This window comes from Dasypus novemcinctus, chromosome 12 (genome assembly GCF_030445035.2).
Source record: "Dasypus novemcinctus isolate mDasNov1 chromosome 12, mDasNov1.1.hap2, whole genome shotgun sequence".
NCBI classification, from domain to species: domain Eukaryota; kingdom Metazoa; phylum Chordata; class Mammalia; order Cingulata; family Dasypodidae; genus Dasypus; species Dasypus novemcinctus.
Genome location: NC_080684.1, coordinates 79562778 through 79584293, shown reverse-complemented (window position 1 = coordinate 79584293; position 21516 = coordinate 79562778). Strand labels below are relative to the sequence as shown.

The 21516-nt window shown below is 39.1% G+C and overlaps 1 protein-coding gene across 1 annotated transcript in view; it reads left to right on the top strand.

Annotated features, from left to right (window-relative positions):
• Positions 1-21516, top strand: part of LOC131280760 (uncharacterized) — a 56195-nt gene that overhangs the window by 5522 nt on the left and 29157 nt on the right. Inside the window, exons 2-3 of the mRNA XM_058309242.2 lie at positions 433-518; positions 8664-9172. Coding sequence (XP_058165225.1) covers positions 433-518; positions 8664-9172 — 595 coding nt within the window. The remainder of the gene's footprint in view (positions 1-432; positions 519-8663; positions 9173-21516) is intronic.

Here is a 21516-nt window from a genome sequence, read left to right as displayed (position 1 = left end):
CTCTTCCTCCTCTGTTTTTGAGAAGTGGACCTTCCTATTCCAGCCACAGAATAGCTCCCAAAGCAGCTTGTGCCACCAGTGGGGTATGGGCACTGGCCTCTGGGGCATGGAGTGCTCTACTGACAAATCCTCTGTATCTGGGCAAATCTCCTTCTTCCATTCTTTTAAGGATGTTGCAGGATGCTTTTCTGGTCTCCTGAAGCTCCCAAAACAGATGCTTTAGATAGCTCTGGGTGATTAATAATCACCCTGCAGTATGAACTGACTCTAGGAGCTCCTTACTCTGCCACCATCTTGCTGGTTTTCTCCCCCCCCTACTTCTTGTTTGTTTTTGCTTTTATTTTTTGTTTTTGAGGGTTGGTTTTGTTTTGTTTTGTTTTTGAGTAATTAAAATGCCCTGCTTTTTAATCTGAAAGATTTCTTTCATTTTAGTTGAAACCCAAAAGGGAAAAGTGGATGAAGAGACAATGTGAAGACTTGTTCTCGGGTTCGAGGGACACCTCAACAGCTAAGTTAAGGTAAAACATTTGGAATTACTTTTCAATTGCTGGGGTTACTTTATATTTCAAAGTCTTATAAGGTGCTCAGGACCAAACCTCCCCTATCTCTCACCCCTCAAAGAAACTACATCAGGGAATTGCCGCTTCAAATCTGTCAAGTCATTCAGAGACTTTGTTTTAGTCAGGTAAGTGATAAATTTGGGCATAATTGATCATTTCCCACCCAGTCATACTGGTTTCCTTGTTATTCCTTCACAAACCCAGGTCTGTTCTTGCTTTTGCACTTTGCTGTTCACTCTGCTTTCTACATTGCTTCCTGCCTTTTCCCTTTAATTCTTTGAAGGTGAGATTTTTCTCAACTACCCAATTTCAAAAATTTCAATCCTGTCCCCCTTCCTAACTACATTTTTCTGGTGCATTTATCACTTTCTAACATTCTAAATTATTTACTTTTTATTTATTTATTCTCTCTCTCTCCTCATGAGAGTATAATATCTGCAAAGGCAGGACTTTCTATCTTCTTGATCAATTCCCTAGTCCCAAGAACAATTTCTGGCATATAAAATATGCTCAATAAAGATTTATGATTAACAACAATGAAATTGTGTGCAGTCCTCAAAGATGAAAGAAATAAGGAAACTAGTTATTCCAGAACTTTTTTTTTAGCCTCTAATTACTGCAAGCTAAGTGGAGAATAAGCAACATATTAGAGGCGCTGGACTTAATAGACATATACAGAACATTACACCCAAATACATCTGGATATATATTCTTCTCAAGTGCACATGGATCATTCTCCAAGATAGACCACATGCTAGGCCACAGAAAAAGTCTCAGTGAATTCAGAAAGATTGAAATCATACAAAATAATTTCTCTGACCACAGTGGAATGAAGCTGGAAATCTGCAAGGGCCAGAGACCCAGATTTGGCACCAAGATATGAAGTTAAACAAAACACTCTTAGAAAAACAATGGGTCAAGGAGGAAATCTCAAAAGAAATTAATAACTACCTTGAAACTAATGAAAATGATAACACAACATATCCAAACTTATGGGATGCAGCAAAAGCAGTACTGAGAGGAAAATTTATAACCATAAATTCATACATCAAAAATGAAGAAAGAGCTAAAATTGAGGAGCTAACTGCATATTTGGAGGAATTATAATAAAAAAACAAACTAACTCCAAAGGAAGAATAAAGAAATAACAAAGATCAGAGCAGAACTAAATGAAATAGAAAGTAAGAAAGCACTTGAAAAAAATAAACAAAACCAAGAGCTAGTTCTTTGAGAAGATCAATAAAATTGACAAACCCTTAGCTAGACTAACAAAGAAAAAAAGAGAGAAGATGCAAATACACAAAATAAGAAATGAGAGAGGAGATATCACCACTGACCCCACAGAAATAAAGACTATCATAAAAGGATACCTTGAAAAACTGTATTACAATAAGAAAGACAATTTAGAGGAAATGGACAAATTCCTAGAAACACAGAAGCAGCCTACATTGACAAAAGAGGAAATTTACGATCTCAACAAGCCAATCACGAGTAAAGAGATAGAATCAGTCATTAAAAACCTCCCAACTAAGAAGAGCCCTGGGCCAGACGGCTTCACAGGTGAATTCTACCAAACATTCCAGAAAGAACTAACACCAATCTTGCTTAAACTCATCCAAAAAATCTAAACAGAAAGAATAGTGCCTAAGTCATTCTATGATGCCAACATTACTCTAGTACCAAAGCCAAACAAAGATACCACAAGAAAGGAAAATTACAGACCAATCTCTCTAATGAATCTAGATGCAAAAATCCTCAACAAAATACTTGCTAATCATATTCAACAACATATTAAACAAATTATACACCACGACCAAGTGGGATTCATTCCTGGTATGCAAGGATAGTTCAACATAAGAAAATCAATTAATGTAATACACCATATAAACAGATTGGAGGGAAAAAATCACATAATCATATCTATAGATGCAGAAAAAGCATTTGACAAAATACAGCACCCTTTCTTGATACAAACACTGCAAAAGATCGGAATAGAAGGAAACTTTCTGAACATGATAAAGAGTATATATGAGAAACCCACAGCTAACATCATTTACAATGATGAAATCCTAAAATCTTTCCCTCTAAGATCAGAAACAAGACAAGGAAGCCCATTATCACCCATTCAATTTAACATAGTCTTAGAAGTACTTGCTTGAGCACTGAGGCAAGAACCAGCAATAAAAGGCATCCAAATTGGAAATTAACAAGTCAGAATTTCACTATTTGCAGATGATATGATCCTATACATAAAAAACCCTGAGAAGTCTACCACAAAGCTTCCAGAATTTATAAATAAGTTCAGTAAAGTTGCAAAAATCAATGCGCAAAAATCAGTAGCATTTCTGTACACCAATAATGAGCAATCTGAGGAGGAAATCAGGAATCAAATACCATTCACAATAGTAAATTAAAAAATCAAATACCTAGGAATAAATTTAACTAAAGATGTAAAAGACTTATACAAAGAAAACTGCACATTATTCAAGGAATTCAAGAAGACCTAAATAAATTGAAGAATATTCCCTGTTCATGGATAGGAAGACTATTATTAAGATGTCTATCCTACCAAAACTGATCTACACATTCAATGTAATCTCAATAAAAATCAACACAGCATTCTTTAATGAACTAGAGAAACTATGAAATTTATTTAGAAAGAAAGAGGTCCCAAATAGGCAAAGACATATTGAAAAAGAAAAATGAAATTGGAGGACTCACACTACCTGACTTCAAAACATACTACAAATCTACAGTAGTGAAAATGTCGTGGTATTGGCACAAGGATAGACACACTGACCACTGGAACCGAACTGAGAGTTCTGATATAGATCCTCATATATACAACCATATGGTATTTGACAAGGCCCTCAAACCCTCTCAACTGGGAGAGAATGGCCTCTTCAACAAATGGTGCCTGCAGAACTGGATATCCATATGTAAAAGAATGAAAGAGGATTACCATCTCACACCTGGTACAAAAAATCAACTCAAGATGGATGAAAGACCTAAATATAAGAGCCAAGACCATAAAGACCTTGGAAAGCAATGTAGGGAAGCATCTACAGGACCTTGTAATAGAAAACAGCTTCATGAACTTCACACCAAAAGCACGAGCAGCAAAAGAACAAATAGATAAATAGGGCTTCCTCAAAATTAAAGCCTTCTGCACCTCAAAGGAGTTTGTCAAGAAAGTAAAGAGAGAGCCTACACAATGGGAGAAAATATTTTGTAACCATATATCTGATAGGAGACTTATATCTTGCATATATAAAGAACTCCAATATCTTGAAAATAAAAAGACAAACAGCCCATTTAAAAAATGGGAAAAAGATTTGAACAGACACCTCTCCCAAGAAGATATACAAATGGCTCAAAATCACATGATCAAATGCTCAAAATCACTAGCTATTAGGGAAATGCAAATCAAAACTACAGTGAGATACCATCTTACTCCCATAAGACTGGCACCTATCAAAAAATCAGAAGACTACAACTGTTGGAGAGGATGTGGAGGAATGGGAACACTCATCCACTGCTGGTGGGAATGCAAAGGATCCAGTCATTCTGGAGGACATTTCGGTGGTTTCTCAAAAAAATTGGCTACAGATTTGCCATATGACCCAACAATTCCACTGCTTGGTATATACCCAATAGAATTGAAAACAAGAACACAAATTGATATATGCACACCAATGTTCATAACAGCACTATTCACTATTGCCAAAAGTTGGAATCAACCCAAATGCCCATCAACAGATGAATGGATAAATAAAATGTGGTATATATACATACAGTGGAATACTACTCAGCTACAAGAATGAATACATTACAAACACATGTGATAACATGGATGAATCTTGAGGATCTTATGTTGAGTGAAGCAACCCAGGCATTGAAGGACAAATACTACATTACCTCTCTGATATGAAATAAGTAAACCAAGCTGCATCAGAGAGTTAGAGACTGGATGATAGGCTTAAAGGAAGATGGGGAGTAGAGGAAGGTTGCCAGCTGACACCTACATGGTTGAAATCTATGATAAGCTGGAGGTAAGTATTTGTACAGGGAAGGGATAAAATGGGGGCATAGGTATACCTTTGGGTGGGGCTTTGTGGGCCTGAGGGGGGCTAAGGATGGGAGGATGAGTCAGATGGCCTAAGAAATTGGGGGAGAGTGGGGGGAACATTTGAACATAGGAGATTAAATTTAAATAAATAAATAAATAAAATAAACAAACAAACAAATAAATAAAATACCCCTGCCAGGGGAGCAGATCAAACTCAGTGGTTGAGTGCCTGCTTCCCATGTTTGAGGTCCTAGGTTCAATCTCCAGTACCTCCTAAAACAAAACAAAACAAAAACCAAAATAAAACCCCAACCTGTCTTCAGAATATATATCACGAGGGACGCAGACTTGGCCCAATGGATAGCACGTCCACCTACCACCTACCACCTCCTTGACCTCTGTGGAGCTGGCCCACACGCAGTGCTGATGCGCACAAGGAGTGCCATGCCATGCAGGGGTGTCCCCTGCGTAGGGGAGCCCCATGTGCAAGGAGTGCGCCCCATAAGGAGAGTCGCCTAGCGCAAAAGAAAGTGCAGCCTGCCCAAGAACGGCGCCGCACCCACGGAGACCTGACACAGCAAGATGATGCAACAAAAAGAAACACAGATTCCTGGTGCCACGGATAAGGATAGAAGCAGTTACGGAAGAACACACAGCAAATGGACAGAGAGAGCAGACAACTGGGGCAGGGAGGGGAGAGAAATAAATTTTAAAAAATTAAATAAATCTTTAAAAAAAAAAGAATATATATCACGAGGTTCAAAGTTGTCAATTTTACCAGTAGGTTCTCATCCAAGGGGGATTTTGTCCCACAGGGTACATTTGGCAATATTTGGTATGCTGGGACCTTTTTGGTCATCATGACTTGGACAGGACAGGCTACCGCCCGGTGCCATTGTCATCTAGTGGTTAGAGACCAGAAATGCTATTAAACTTCCTACAGTGCTCAAGATAACACCCCAAAACAGAGAATTAGCTATCTGGTCCAAATTGTCCATCATGTCGAGGTTGAGAAACCCTGGTTTATAGGAATCTATATATTTTTCTTGAATCTGCTATAGCTTTTCTCAAAACCATGGTGGTTTACAGAAGTCCATTGTCTCCACATTTCCAACTCTTTCTGCTCGAAAAGCAATTCAACATAACTTGGTCATTTTGCATCTCTAATGAACAGTATATCACATGAGTAATAAGTTAGGTCTAGTTATCATAGGGCCCCAGGGATCTATTGGCTTCTCAGCTCTCTCATTCAAAGCTCTTCTCAGGATATGCCTAAAGCATTGTTTCTGCTTGTGTCCTGCCACTACCATTGCCCAACGAATAAAATCTGCACTTCTTACCATGATCTGCAAGGCCCTCTGTGATCTCCTCTCCTCCTGCTTTGTGACATCCGTGCATACCGCTGTCCACATCACTCACCACTCCCATATATTTTGGCCTATCAGGCACCTTTAACAGCCCAGCCCAATCCTGCTTTAGATTGTTTGCATTTGCTCTGCACTCCACTTTTAATATTTTTCTGCTGCATTATTTTATGATTGGCTCCTCATCATCATTTGGCTCTCAACTCAATGTTGCCTCCTCAGAGAGGCCTCCCCTGACCTCCCAATCCAAGAAGCCTCACATATGACCCCCATTATTCTCTTCCAGTGTCCTCTTTTATTTTCCTCATAGTGATCACCATCCCTTACCTCTTTCCTCTCTTTTCTCCCTAACTTCTTTCCTTCCTGTCTTTCTTTCTTATCTATCTTTTCCCAGTTAGAATTTAAGGTCCATGAGGACAGAGGTCTTTCCTCTTCATCATGTCACCCAGCACCTAGAACTGTGCCTAATGAGTATTTTTGAATGAATGTATCCTTTTTCCACATGTGCTAGAGGAGTGGGGCTACTTTAAGACTAGGCTGGGTGCCAAGAACTTCATTGTTCATGATGTCTTTTTAAGATTAAGTCTGGGGAAACGGACTTGGCCCAGTGGTTAGGGTGTCCCTCTACCACATGGGAAGTCCGCGGTTCAAACCCCGGGCCTCCTTGACCCATGTGGAGCTGGCCCATGCACAGCGCTGATGCGCACAAGGAGTGCCCTTCCACGCAGGAGTGTCCCTTGCGTAGGGGAGCCCCACGCGCAAGGAGTGCACCCGTACGGAGAGCCACCCAGCACGAAAGAAAGTGCAGCCTGCCCAGGAATGGCACCGCCCACACTTCCCATGCCACTGACAACAACAGAAGCAGACAAAGAAACAAGACGCAGCAAATAGACACAGAGAACAGAAAACTGGGGGAGGGGGGAATTAAATAAATAAATAAATCTTTAAAAAAAAAAGGATTAAGTCTGGTTATGCAGAGTGGGTATGGTTCAATGGTTGAGTACCTAGTTTGCACATAGGAGGTCCAGGGTGGAAGCCCCAGTACCTCCTAAAAACACAAAAATATTAAGTCTGGTTTTGAGTTAGAAGTCCATCATTTGAGTTTTCTGTCTGAAAAATAAACCAGACATAAATATTATTTTCATAATATTGTTGTTGTCTTTTCAACAACCCTCTGAAAGATGTATAGTTATTGACACCGTTTTACAGATAATAAAACAGAGTCAATTAATAAGTGGTATGTATTACTATTATTATTGTAATAAGTACAGTCTTTATCTTTTTATTTGAGAAATGGATAAATCTTACACTTATGAATGCATACTTGCTGGCTGTTACAAAGAAAATACCATAAAATGAAGATAAAACAATATCTGTCTCATAGGGTTAGTATTATGGTTTGGTGAAATGACATTCGTGTGATCAATTTAGAAAGCTATAAAGGATATACAAGTTAATTGAGTTGTTACTCTTGTAATAGATAAAAAATGGGACTCCCATTTTTTGAAATATCAACATGCTAATATTATCAGTGCCCAAAGATGAAAGAGTTAAGATCTAGATTTAGAACTCTATACCAACTCAAATACCTTTTGATCTTAAATAATTTACTTTTTATTTCACATTAAACACTTAGTTGGGAAATGTGTGGTTTTCCAATCTGCTGATGGAACTACCATTTAGAAGAAAAATACATGTGGCTTTTTAGTATTGTGTACTAGTTTATAAAAACTTTATTCAGTGGAGCAGATATGTCTCAGGTGGTTGAACGCCCGCTTCCTGCATGGGAGGTCCTCAGTTTGGTTCCTGGTGCGTCCTAAAAACAAACAAACAACAAGCAAACAAACAGTAAAATCAACACAGTGGAGCCAATGTGGCTCAGTGGTTGAGTGCTGGCTTCCCACATATGAGACCAATCCCCAGCCCCAGTACCTCAAAAAACAAACAAACAAAGACAAAAAACAAAAAACTTTATTCAGATGAAACTCCAATGTGTATTGATCTGTTTCACCACACTGACTTGGTGAAAGAAAACACTTTGGAACAGTAATTGCTGGAGCAGCTATTCTACTTAGAATTCTCTGAGCAACTGGTTTTGAGGAGAACATTACAGAGGATAGCTTGGTTAAGTACATTTGTTTGTGTCTCTGAGAGTGCAATGAAATCAGTTCTGGTTTCTTGTTCAATAGATAATTTTTGAGTGAATGATGTCAGTTCTTTGCCAATTTTTTTTTTTTTTTTTTGAGGTACCGGGGGCTGGGGATGAACCTGGGATCTGGTATGTGGGAAGATGGTGCTCACCATTGAACCACATCAGCTTTCCTAAGTTGGTTTTATCATTTGTTTTGCTTCTTGTTTCTGTTTTTGTATATACCTCATACCACACACACTCACACACACATTTGCGGTCATTCCATATATATAATTGTATATATTTTTATATAATATTATAGCATAAGCATGTCCTCAAATTATTTAAAACAATTTTGCAAACATAATTTTTCATAGTCATTGTAAGGGCTATTGCATTATTAACTTAGACATATTTCTTTGAGCAATTAGGTTATTTTCAATTTGTTCTAATATCAAAATGTTTCAGTAAGTATTTTTGTGAATAGATGTTATACATCTTTTTAATTATTTAAGACTCTCTTTTTTTTTTTTTTACAGTTGTAAGGAGAGCATAGACTCTAAAGGACTAGCAAGCCTATCAACCATAGCTACATCTTTTGAGAAAGTAGAGCTCCATTCCTTCAGCTCCTCACAATCTTCTAGTTCCACCAAACGTCCTACAACCTTTAAATTCTCCCAAAAAGGACTGAAAAAGAAGCTATTTAAAGAATACAAATTCATTGCTCCTGAAATATTGTATGAACTTGGGGAGACATTGCAGAAATATGCTGAGGGTAACATTACTTTCCCTATGGGAATTGCAAATCTTGTGAATTATAGTTGGAAAGATCTGACTGAAGGTTCTTATAAGAAGAAGTGTACATTCAAAAATCCAGTGTTGAAGCAGAGCAAAGCCTTGCAAAAAGATCCAAAGTCCAAGACCATAGTTGATTTAAATGGCTACAAAATCACCAACTATTCAAGAAAAAAGTGGTATAAGAGAAATCATCTGAATAAGGGAGAAAAAGAAAACCATGTTGGAATGAGTAAATCTATGCAAAACTTATGTAAGTAAAAGTAACTGGTTAGATTTACAATTAATGCTCCAGGGTTAAAATAAATAAGTAACAGCAAATAAGTAAGATATTGATAAAACTTTGTATTAGTGATATTTGGTTTGTGTTAATCATTTTAATAGTTAGTGACTGTAAAGAGAAAGATATGAGAATTTTTAGTGCTTTCAATTAAATAAAGCATTTACTAGACTCTGTATGATATGACGTCTCTGCCTTAGTGTGTCCTACAAATTCTCTTAGAGCAGCATAATCCAACAGAAATATGTAAACCACAAATACTTAAACTTTTATTTCAAGATTATTATAGATTTATGTGCAATTGTAAGAAATACCACAGATAGATCCTGTGTACCCTTTACCCATTTTCCCCAATGGCAATGTGTCTCAACACTATGTTATAATATTGCAACCAGGATATTCAAATTAATATAGTCAATTAAAACATTTCTGTCTCCACAAGGATTATTCATGTTGTTCTTATATAGCCACACCCACCTCCCTCCTACCCCACTCCTCTCTTTAGCATCTGGGAAACACCAGTCTGTCCTTCATTTCTACATTTTTGTCATTTCAAAAATGTTAGGTAAGTAGAATCATTAATATATAACTTTCTATGATTGGCTTTTTTTCACTCAGCATAAATCTCCAGAGATTAATCCAGGTTGTTGTGTGTATCAATAGTTACATTTTTGTTTCTGATTTCTAATTTGATTCCATTGTTGTCAGAGAACACATTCTGTTTCATTTCAAGTCTTTCAAATTTGTCGAGTTTTGTTTTATGGCCCAGGATATGATCTATCTTGGTATATGTTCTGTGGGCACTTAAAAAGAATATATATTCTGCCATTGTTGGGTGGAATGTTCTATAAATGTTGATTAGATCCTGGTGGTTGATGGTGGTGTTGAGTTCTATATCTTTGCTGATTTTCTCTCTATTGTTTCTATCAATTACTGAGAGAAGGATGTTGAAGTCCCCAAATATAATCGTGGATTTGTCTGTTTCTCCTTTCATTTCTATCAATTTTTTTTTTTAAAGATTTATTTATTCAATTCCCCCCACCTTCCCTGGTTGTCTGTTCTCTGTGTCTATTTGCTGCATCTTGTTTCTTTGTCCACTTCTGTTGTCAGCAGCACGGGAAGTGTGGGCGGTGCCATCCCTGGGCAGGCTGCACTTTCTTTCGTGCTGGGCGGCTCTCCTTATGGGTGCACTCCTTGTGCGTGGGGCTCCCCTACATGGGGGAACCCTGCGTGGCGCGGCACTCCTTGCGCGCATCAGCACTGCGCATGGGCCAGCTGCACACGGGTCAAGGAGGCCCGGGGTTTGAACCGTGGACCTCCCATGTGGTAGACGGACGCCCTAACCACTGGACCAAGTCCGTTTCCTCTATCAATTTTTGTATCATATATTTTACAACTCTATTGTTCAATGAATATACATTTAATATTTCTCTGTCTTGACTCTTTTATCATTATATAATGTCCTTCTCTGTCTCTAATTTTCTTTGTCCTGAAGCCTATTTTATCTAATGTTAACATAGATGTTGCTAATTTCTTTTGATTAATGTTTAGAAGCTATCTCTTTTTCCATCCTTTTGCTTTCACTTTACTATATCATTATGCATACAATGGGTCACTATCAACCTCTGTCTTTTAATTGGTGTATTTAGACCATTTACATTTAATGTAATGATTGGTATGTTAAAGCTTAAGTCTGCCATTTTATTTTTTGTTTTCTGTTTGTTCTGTTTTTCATTTCTCTGCTTTCTTTTTCCGGCCTTCCTATGGGTTACTTAAACATTTAAAAAATATATATTTTGATTTGTCTATAGTGTTTTCACATGTATCTCCTTGTATAGATTTTTTTAAAGATTTATTTTTTATTTTATTTCTCTTTCCTGTCCCCCCATTGTCTTCTCTCTGTGTCCATTCACTGTGTGTTCTTTGCCGTATGTCCATTCACTGTCTGCTTGCATTATCTGGTGGCACTGGAAAACTGTCTCTTTTTTGTTGCATCATCTCACTGCATTGCCTCTCCATGTGTGCAGCACCACCCCTGGGTGGGCTGCACTTTTTTCACACAGCTCTCTTTGCGGGGTGCATGCTTGTGCATGGGACACCCCTACGCAGGGGTGCCCCTGCATGGCATAGCACTCCTTGCACACAGCAGCACTGCGCATGGGCCAGCTTACCACACAGGTCAGGAGGCCCTGGGGATCGAACCCTGGACCCTCCATATGGTAGACAGATGCTCTATCAGTTGGGCCAAGTCCACTTCCCTGTATAGATATTTTAGTGGTTGCTCTAGATTATATAACATATACATAACTTATCCCAGTCTACTGATGTCATCTTTTTACCAGTTTATATAGTGTACCACTTTCTCCACTACAAGTGAAGTGTAAAAACCTTACCTTCCTCTACGTCCCTTTACCCTTTCCCATGTATAATATAATTATTCTAAATATTTCTTCTACATACATTTATTTTTTTCCCTTTATTTAAAAAAATTTTTTAATTAATAGATCACAAGGAATGTTACATTAAAAAACATGAAAAAACAAAAAACATAAGAGGTTCCCATATAACCCACTCCCCACTCCCCACCACATCATTTTTGTAAATTGTATTTTTTTTAAAGATAGATACATGGCAAAAAAAATGTTACACTAAAAAATATAAGAGGTTCCTGTATACCCTCCACCCCCCACCCCACTCCTCCCACTCCAACAACCTCCCTCATCATTGCGGCACCCTCATCGCACTCAGTGAACACATTTTGGGGCACTGCTGCACTACAAAGATAATAGTTTACCCTGTAGTTCGCACTCTCTCCCAGTACATTCAGTGGGTTATGGCAGGATATATAAAGTCCAGCATCTGACCCTGCAATATCATTAAAGCAACTCAAAATCCCAAAAATGTCCCCACATCACATCTCTTCTACCCTCTCCCTGCCCTCAGCAACTACTGTGGTGACTTTCTCCACCTTGATGCTAAAATTTCTTCTATTACTCGTCACAATAGTTTTATGGTAGAATATCAGTTAGTCCACTCTAGTCCATATTTTATTCCTCCATTCTGTGGACCCTGGGATGGTGATGCCCCTCCACCTCTAGATCAAGAGGGGGCTTAGATTTCACATGGATGATGGATGCAATTCCTCTGCTTACAGTTGTAGGCACTCTTTATTCCCTGGTTGACCATCTTCACCTCCCTGTTAGCTAACCTGGGTAAGACCAATGAACCAGAGAGTAGGAGTTGCCACTCTGCTGAGGCTCAGAGCCCAGCTGGCACATGGGCAGTCCAGAGATTCAAGTCTCCTTAGCATGGACCATCCCTAGCGCCAACCGTAGTTTCAGTAAAAGTGACAGAAGAGTCATGTGTAGAAAGTTCACATCTGAGTCCAGCTCCATCACACTTAGGAGCACAAATTCCAAAGTAGGGCCCTCTGACATGGCACAGAACTCTAAATCCATCTGGCATGATTATATACCTTGTGGATCTCTGTAGCCTTCAGGATAAACAGTACCTAGGGTTGTATCTATTTTGGCTTTTTCTGGGGTCCTGCTGAGGAGTGCGTAAGCGCGACCCCTCTGATGACCTCCCGACTCTTTTTGGAAGACTCTTAGCCATATCAACTCATTTGTCTTTGCCATTTCCCCCTTTTATTCAAGGTCCAAGAGCAGTTTTTAGCACTTGATCCAACATGTAGGCTGAGATATTCTGCTGGTCTGAATTGACCCTTTTATTTGAGGTCTCTTTCTAGTTGCTTCTCCAGTTAATGACTGGTAGTAATCCCCTGGCACTAGGGAGGCTCATACCCAGGAGTCATGTCCCACGTTGGGGTGAAGGTAATGCATTTACATACTGAGTTTGGCTTAGAGAGTTGCCACATTTGAGCAACATGGAGGCTCTCAGGAGGTAACTCTTAGGCACCCTACAACTCTAGACCTAGTTCATATTTCAGGCACACAGGCACCTAAGCATAGTCATCAGTATCAAGGGCTCATTATTGGACCATCCTTCCTTGTTGATCTTTGCCGTTGCACTTGGGGGATTATTGTTCCATTGGGGAATGTGACAGAGCTCCCCTGGGTGGGAACTCAGTGCTCCTTCAGTTGATGTTTGTAACTGTAACTACTATAAAAATACCCAACATATATCCTAACATATTTATGTTCCCTACATAATTTCCTTGAAGAACTCCCCCACATCCATGTGCCCTCCATCAATAACATCCCACACCAGAGTTCCTCCCCTGCCATAGTTGAACCTCTCTGTGATCCAAAACTTCTTCAACAATGAATCCTAAAATATTGCCAAATTAAATTAACAGGAAATTGAAATACAGCGATGGTTTAAAGTTTAGAAATAGAATACATAGGAATTTAGAAATACTAACATAGAGTAAAAATAAATTGGTATATTAATAAAATGAAAAATATTATAAAGCTTTGTTTCTAACATTTTGCCTTTCATCACTGTAATAGGTGTTGCCCTGTATGTACAGTGGCAAGACACTTTCATTTCTTCTTCAGTGTCTACATCTTTTCTATTTTTTTTCTTCTTTTTAATTTTGTCTTCAAAAAAGTTTTAGATCACAGTAATTCACATACACAATATAGGGGACACCCAGATACCCAACATCAAACCCTTTTCCCCTTTCCCCAACAATGATCTCTTTACATGTTCATGTTATATTTGCTGCAGCTGATGTACAAATTTTGAAACATAGCAATCAAACATAGTTCCATTTTGGTTTACATTATTGTTTATATTTTAGACTGTACAAATTTCTAAATTTTTAGTTTCCTTATGTTTTGCATTAGAGTTTACATTTTAGTTTATAGACTCTTATACACTTTAGATGTAAGTTGACATGTCCATCCTTGCATGATCTTGTGGAGCACTTCCATTGTCCACCAGTTCCCTGCTTCCATCCATGCTATACCTCACTCTCCCTCCCCTCAGGGCACACCATGACACTCAATCTCCATTAATTGAGGAACCAGATTTACAGATACTGCCACTGCAACAATGCTGAGGGCTTGACATACTAGCCTGCCCTAACTAATTGGGAGCCAGCAATCCTCTCGAGAGACAAATTCCCTCTCTTTGGGTACATCAGGTCTCCCCAGGATGTGGGTACACCTTCACACTCATTGTATGGGTCTCCATCCAATGATATAACACACTATGACAAAATGAGCACTTACACACTCCCTAGAAGCTTTCTCCTGTACCAGATGCCCCCCCTTAAGCACTTTAAACATGTGATCCTTCCATACTATATTTTCTAAAGAGTTTTCTCAACAGTGTAGTTTCAACCATATACCTGACATTCTCCCATATTCATCAGTTTCCCCCAGCCCTCCCCCCAATTCCTTGGGTCGTCTGACTGCTTTTGCTGCATACCATAAGTTTTGGTATGTTGTGTTATCATTTTCATTAGTTTCAAGGTAATTATTAATTTCTTTTGAGATTTCCTCCTTGGTCCACTGTTTTTCTAAGTGTGTGCTATTTAATTTCCATATCTTGTTGCTAAATCTGGGCCTCTGGCCCTTACATATTTCCAGTTTCATTCCACTGTGGTCAGAGAAATTATTTTGTATGATTTTAATCTTTCTTAATTCATTGAGACTTTCTGTGCGGCCTAGCATGTGGTCTATCTTGGAGAGTGATCCATGTGCACTTGAGAAAAATATATATCCTGTTGTATTTGGGTGTATTGTTCTGTATATGTCTATTAGGTCTAGATCCTCTAATATATTGTTCAAAGTCTTTGTTTCTTTATTGATTCTCTTTTGAGATGATCTGTCCAATGGTGACAGTATGTGTTAAAGTCCCCCACTATAATTGTAGAGGCATCTATTCCTTCCCTTAGTTTCTCCAGTATTTGGAGGTACCCTTGTTAGGGGCATAAATGTTTATAATTGTTCTTTCTTCTTGAAAGATTATCCCTTTCACTAACACATAATGTCCATCTTTGTCTCTCACAATTGTTTTGCAGTTAAAGTCTATTTTGTCTGATATTAATATAGCGACACCTGCCTTTTTTTGGTTATTGTTTGCTTGTAAGATTGTTTTCCAGCCATTCATTTTCAATCTCCTTGAATCCCTGGGTCTAAGATGAGTTTCTTGTAGACAACATATAGACGGGTCATATTTTCTTATCCAATCTTCCAATCTGTATCTCTTAACAGGTGAGTTTAATCCATTGACATTTAGTGTTATTACTTTCAAGGAATTACTTATATTAGCCATATTTTCTTTGGGTTTGTGTTTGTCTTATGTTGTTTGATTTTTTTTCCTTTTTGTAGTTTTAGTTGTTCTTACACTCTCCTCCAACTCTGTCTCTCCTGTTTGTTTCTTTCCTCCTGCAGAACTCCCTTTAGTATTTCTTGAAGGGCAGGTTTCTTGTTGGCATACTCTCTTAGTTTCTGTTTATCTGTGAATATTTTGAACTCACCATCATTTTTGAATGCTAGCTTTGCTGGATAGAGTATTCTTGGTTGGAAATTATTTTCTTTTAGTGCCACCTGGCTTCCATGGTTTCAGATGAGTAATCAGCACTTAATCTTATGGAGCCTCCGTTGTATGTGATGGCTCTCTTTTCTCTTGCTGCTTTTAGTATTTTCTCTTTGCCTTGTGCATTGGATAATTTGACAAGTATATGTCTTGTGGTAGGCCTGTTGGGATTTATGCTGTTCAGGGTGCGTTGTGCTTCCTGGACATGTACATGCATCTCCTTCAATAGGTTTGGGAAGTTTTCAGCCATTATTTCCTCCAACACCCCTTCTGTCCCCTTTCCCTTCTCTTCTCCTTCTGGGATGCCTATAAGGCATATGTTTGTGCATTTTGCCTTGTCATTCAGGTCCCTAAGTCCCTGCTGGATTTTTTCTATCTTTTTATCAATTAATTCTACTATCTGTGTGATTTCAGATGCACTGTCTTCCACATCACTAATTCTTTCCTCTGCCTCTTCAAATCTGCTGTCATTTTCTGGGAGTGTATTTTTGATTTCTTGGATTGTGCTATTGATCCCCATCATCTCCATGATCTTTTTGTGCTTGACCACAATTTCTTCTGTATGCTCTCCAAGTGTTTTCTTAATATGCTTAATCTCTTCCTTCACTTCATTGAATTGATCCATGATACATGTTTTGAGAGCCTTAATTACTAGTTCAATGTTCCACTTCTCTTCCTGGTTTTTAGTTTGTTTATTGGATTGGGCCATGTTTTCCTGATTATTGGTGTGGCCTGTGGTTTTTTGTTGTTGTCTGGTCATCATTTTATCTTGTTGTGTTTATTCTGTTGATTAATCTTCTTATTCTAGTCTTGGGGTTTAATTAGTTGTAGTTTTTGAATATGTGCTAAGTCTTCCCTTTGTCACTTTTTTCTTTTTATTCTATTTCCTTGTTGTTGGCTAAGTTCCCTTGAAGGAAAATATTAGGTCCAGATAAAGCAAAAGGGGTAAGAAAAGAAAAATATAATAGTAGTATTGATAGTGAATTTTAGCAGAATAACCATGTGAGATCTAGGAGAATGGATATAGAACTTATGGAAGTTGTGTATAGTTATAACCATAAAAAAGTGGAGTACCTATAATGAGGTATTAAACTGAATATGGGGAGGAATATACTATGAATTAAAAGGTCAGTGTGGTCAGGAGAGAGGGAAAAAGAAAGGAGAGGACAATAATAAAGAGTGAATAAATTATAGAAAACAGATTAGAGGTATTAGAGATAAAAAGTCAGGAATATTGGGGGCTAAACAGAGAGAGGTGGAATGTAAGAGAAACAATAAATGATGGAGGAGAGGATGATGTAAAGGAAAGGGGATAGCATTGGTAGCCAAAATCAGTACACACAGAAAAGAGAAAATTGAAGATGAGGAAGCGCAACAAATAAGTGCCTGCAGCACTAATATAAAAAAAGAAAAAAAGGAAAAAGAAAGAAGGGGTGGGGGGAAAGCAGAGCAAGAAAAAGAGTAGGGAGAGAAAAGAAAATGGAAAAAAAAAGGGGGTGGTGGTGGGGATAAAGAGGAAGAAAAACTCAAGAAAACAAACCAACAAAAAAAAACAGACAAAGCCTCAGGCAAAGAATCCTCTTTGCAATTGAATAAACTGCTTAGGAGTCTGACCTTCCCCCTTTCTCCCTTCCTCATTTTCTTCTCTCCCAAGGCAATAGGAAGGCTGTGTGAGGGCTCCTGTAGGAAACTCAAATGGGTCCCTGGTGAACCAACTCACCTGAGAAAATAATGACTCTTAATTTCTTGAGAGAGCACCCGCTCCTTGCCAGGAACCCTAAATATGCTATTGGAAGCCTGTAAAGCACGTGCTACTGTCCCTCTCTCTTAGGTGTGCTACAAGGGGGCTAGTTAATTTTCTGACTCCACCTTCTCCCAGACCAAGTTTCCTATCCCAGGGCATTTAGGTAAATTGGGCTCTCTCACCAGATTCACCTCTCCTCTCTTCCTAGTCTCTCCCCAAGTCAGCTGATAAAACTGATTTTAAAAACTCAATAAAAGAGGGGGACCAGAAAATTAAACCTACACTCCTTGGGTCCCTCTGTACCTCTCACCTAAACCCTCCCACTCCTGGAGTTAGTCCATGACAGGAGGGGTAGGGCAATGCCAGATTTCTGGGAGTGTTGGGCTCTGGAAACAGAGGCACAGGAGAATGTGGACTCGGGGTATGTAGGTCTATGAAATGTGGGCTGTGGGGGTTCAGGGGACACAGGCTTGGGGTTCACGCATTTGGGAAACACAGGGCTTGGAAATTCCACCCCACATCCTGCAGTTCTCAGTTAACACCACGGCTCTTTGCCCTAGGGGAGAAGGGATTTACCTTCCCACAGCTTCCGAGTTCAGTATTAGAAACCCGCAGTTCTACCTTGAACAAACACCACTTCTCCTTCAGTCTTGCCAGATTGATATCCAGACACCTCCCACCTTCCCGAAACAGCCTGCTCTGGTAGGACTCCCTAACCACACAGTTGGTCTTTTGTAAAAGAGATGACAATGGTGTACTTATTCAGACGACATCTTGCCCCGCCTACTTCTTCTACATACATTTAGAACTACATTAGCCAGTGTTATCATTTTTGCTTCAACCATAAGATATAATTTAGAAAACTCAAGTGGAGAATGATAGTCTATTGTATTTATCCATATGTTTACTTATTGTGTTTCTTCTTCCATCCTGATGTGCCAAGGTTGCTTCTTTTATTGTTGCCTTTCTGTTTAGAAAACTCCCTCTAGACATTCTTTTTGGGTAGATGTGTTGGTGATACATTCTCTTAATTTTCCTTCATTTGTAAATATCTTGGTTTCTCTTCATTCCTGAAGGATATCTTGGAGGATTTGGAGTTACCAGTTATCTTTTTCAGCACTTAAAAAAAGCTTTCACTACTTCCTTCTGGTGTCTACAGATTCTGATGAAAAATCTGCTGTCATTTGAATTCTTTTTCCTTATAGTTATAGAGTGTTGTTTATTGCTTGTTGCCTTCAAGAGTTTTTATTTTCCTTAGTTTTCATATGTTTGATATGATGTCTTAATGTGGATTTCTTTGGGGTTATCCAAGTTTTCAGCTGTTATTTATTTGAGTACTTTTTCAGCCCCATTCTCTTCCTCCTCTTCTTCTGGGACTCTGAGAATGGGCATTTTAGACCTTTCTTATAAGATCACATGTCCCAGGGAATGTTAGTTTTTTCATTATGTTTTCTTATTGTTGTTCAGATTGGTTACTTTCTTTTTTATTTGTTTTAGATTGGTTACTTTCTGTTGTTCTTTAAGTTCACTGAATTTTTCCTCTGCTCCTCCATTCTGCCATTAAGCCCATCTGTTGAGTTTTTTAAAAAGATTAATTTAATTAATTGATTTATTCCCTGCTCCCCCTCCACCTCATTGTGTATGCTCACTGTCTGCTCGTCTTCTCTTTAGGAGACACCAGGAACCGAATCTGGGACCTCCCATGTGGGAGAGAGGTGCTCAGCCACTTGACCCACTTCAGTTCCCTGGTTTGTTGTGTCTCTTATTGTCTTTCCTCTTTGTATCTCTTTGTTGCATCATCTTGTTGTGTCAGCTTGCTGTACCTGCCCATCACACCAGCTCACCTTTTCCAGGAGTCCTCAGGAACTGAACCCTGTACCTCCCGTGTGGTAGGCAGGAGCTCCATTACTTGAGCCATATCCACTTCCTTCATTGAGCTTTTTTTTTGTTTATTGTATTTTTCAATTCTAAAACTTCCATTTGGTTCTTCTTAATATCCTCTTTTTCTTTTCTGAGACTTTCTATTTTTTCATTTAATTAAAATGTTTGTAATTGGGAATAGGATGTGGCTCAACCAATTTGGCTCCCGTCTACCATATAGGAGATCCAGAGTTCGATGCCCAGGGCCTTCTGGTGAGGGCAAGCTAGCCCACATGGCAACTGGCACACACAGAGTGCCGGCCCATGCTGGAATGCTGCCTGGAGCATTGGGAATGCCACCCAGGGTGGTAGTAAAGCTGCCCCTTGCAGGAGTGCTGGCCAGCACTGAGAGCTGGCTCAGCAAGATGATGCAACTAGAGACCCAGAGGAGAGAAAGTAAGAAGATGCAGCAGAACAGGGAGTTGAGGTGGCACAAGAGAGTAATCATCTCTCTCCCTCTCTGGAAAGTCTCAGGATTGGTTCCTGGAGCTGCCTAATGAGAACACAAGCAGACACAAAAGAACAAACAGCGAATGGACACAGAGAGCAGACAATGAGGGGAACGGAGAGGTGGGGGGAGAAATATATAAATTAACTCTTTAAAAAAATGTTTATAATTGTCCATTAAAACGTTTTATGATGGCAGCTTTAAAGTCTATGTCAGGTAATTCTAACATCTCTGTTCTTGGTGTTCTCATTCATTGACTGTCTTTTTTCATTTAATTTAATATCTTCCTGGTTCTTGGTATAATGACTGACCTGATGGAAACCTAGATTTTCTTATTTAAAGATTTATTTTTTATTTATTTATCTCTTCTCCTCCCCCCCCCGCCCCCCCCCCCCCCCGCCATTGTCTGCTCTCTGTGTCCATTCACTGTGTGTTCTTGTGTCTACTTGCATTCTTGTCAGCAGTGCCACTCCTGGGCAGGCTGCGCTTTTTTCTCATAAGGTGGCTCTCCTTGCAGGGTTTCACGTGGGGCTCCCCTACATGGGGGACACCCCTGCATGGCACAGCGCTCCCTGTGCACAACACCACTGCTCATGGACCAACTCACCACACGGGTCAGGAGACCCTGGGAAAAATAGATTTTTTAGGTATTATGCTAGGAGAGTCTGTATCTTATTTAAATATTCTATTTTACAAAGCTTCTTCTAACATCACTACAGCAGGGAAAGGAGGGTAGCACCTCATTATTACCAGGTGGGGGTGTGAGTTTCCTCCCCTCACTAGGTCTCCACTGATGCCTCCCTCGCTTAGAGTGATGGGGTGTCTCATTACTGTTTCCCTTGTGACCTCCACTAACACCACAGGTAGAGGGCATGCCCTCATTACTTCTGGGTACTTTTGAAAACCCCGTCTCTAGTGAAAACCTACTAGACCTTCTCCAACACCACCCAGTGGAGTGGGGGGAGAGTAGGTGTCTCATTTACTGTCAGTTAGGGTTTGATGTTCAGGCTCCCTGTTTGGGATGGGTGAGAGTGGCTCACAGTTTTTCCTGTGTCGTTTACTGGAGTAGGTCAGTTATCTAAAAGTTTTCTCTTACTAGGCTTCCCCTTTCCTGGTCCTTTGGCTACAGAGAGCAGGCTTTTATTAGAGCATTTTGTCTGCTCCTGTTGGTGTTTTCAAGTTTGCTGGCTCTGTCAACTCCAAGACAGGAATATATGAGGCAAAAAAGAAACCCATACAACTCATCACTCTGTCAATCCTTGGGTGCCAAGGTCCCTAGTTGGTCTACTGTTTTCTCTCCATCTTTCAGAGTCATCTTATATAAGTTTGTTTTACTATAATGTCCAGGGGTTTTTGTTGTACTTAACAGGAGGAATAGCAAAAAGAAGGTATACTCCATCCTGTTGGAAGTATAAATTTCCTGCTTGTGCAATTTAGAATTTCTGGTAGCCACATTAAAAATAAATAAATAAAAAGAAATGGGTGGAACTAATATTCTATTTAAACCATATTTTATTTGACTCAATATATCAAAATTATCATTTCAACATGCAATCAATTAAAAAATGTTACTGAAATAATTTTTTTCAGTCTGCTATGTATTTTATACTTACGGCACTTCTCAAATCACATGAGCTACATTTTAAGTACTCAATAGCTATGTATGTAATGGCAACATTGTACAGTGAAGCTTAC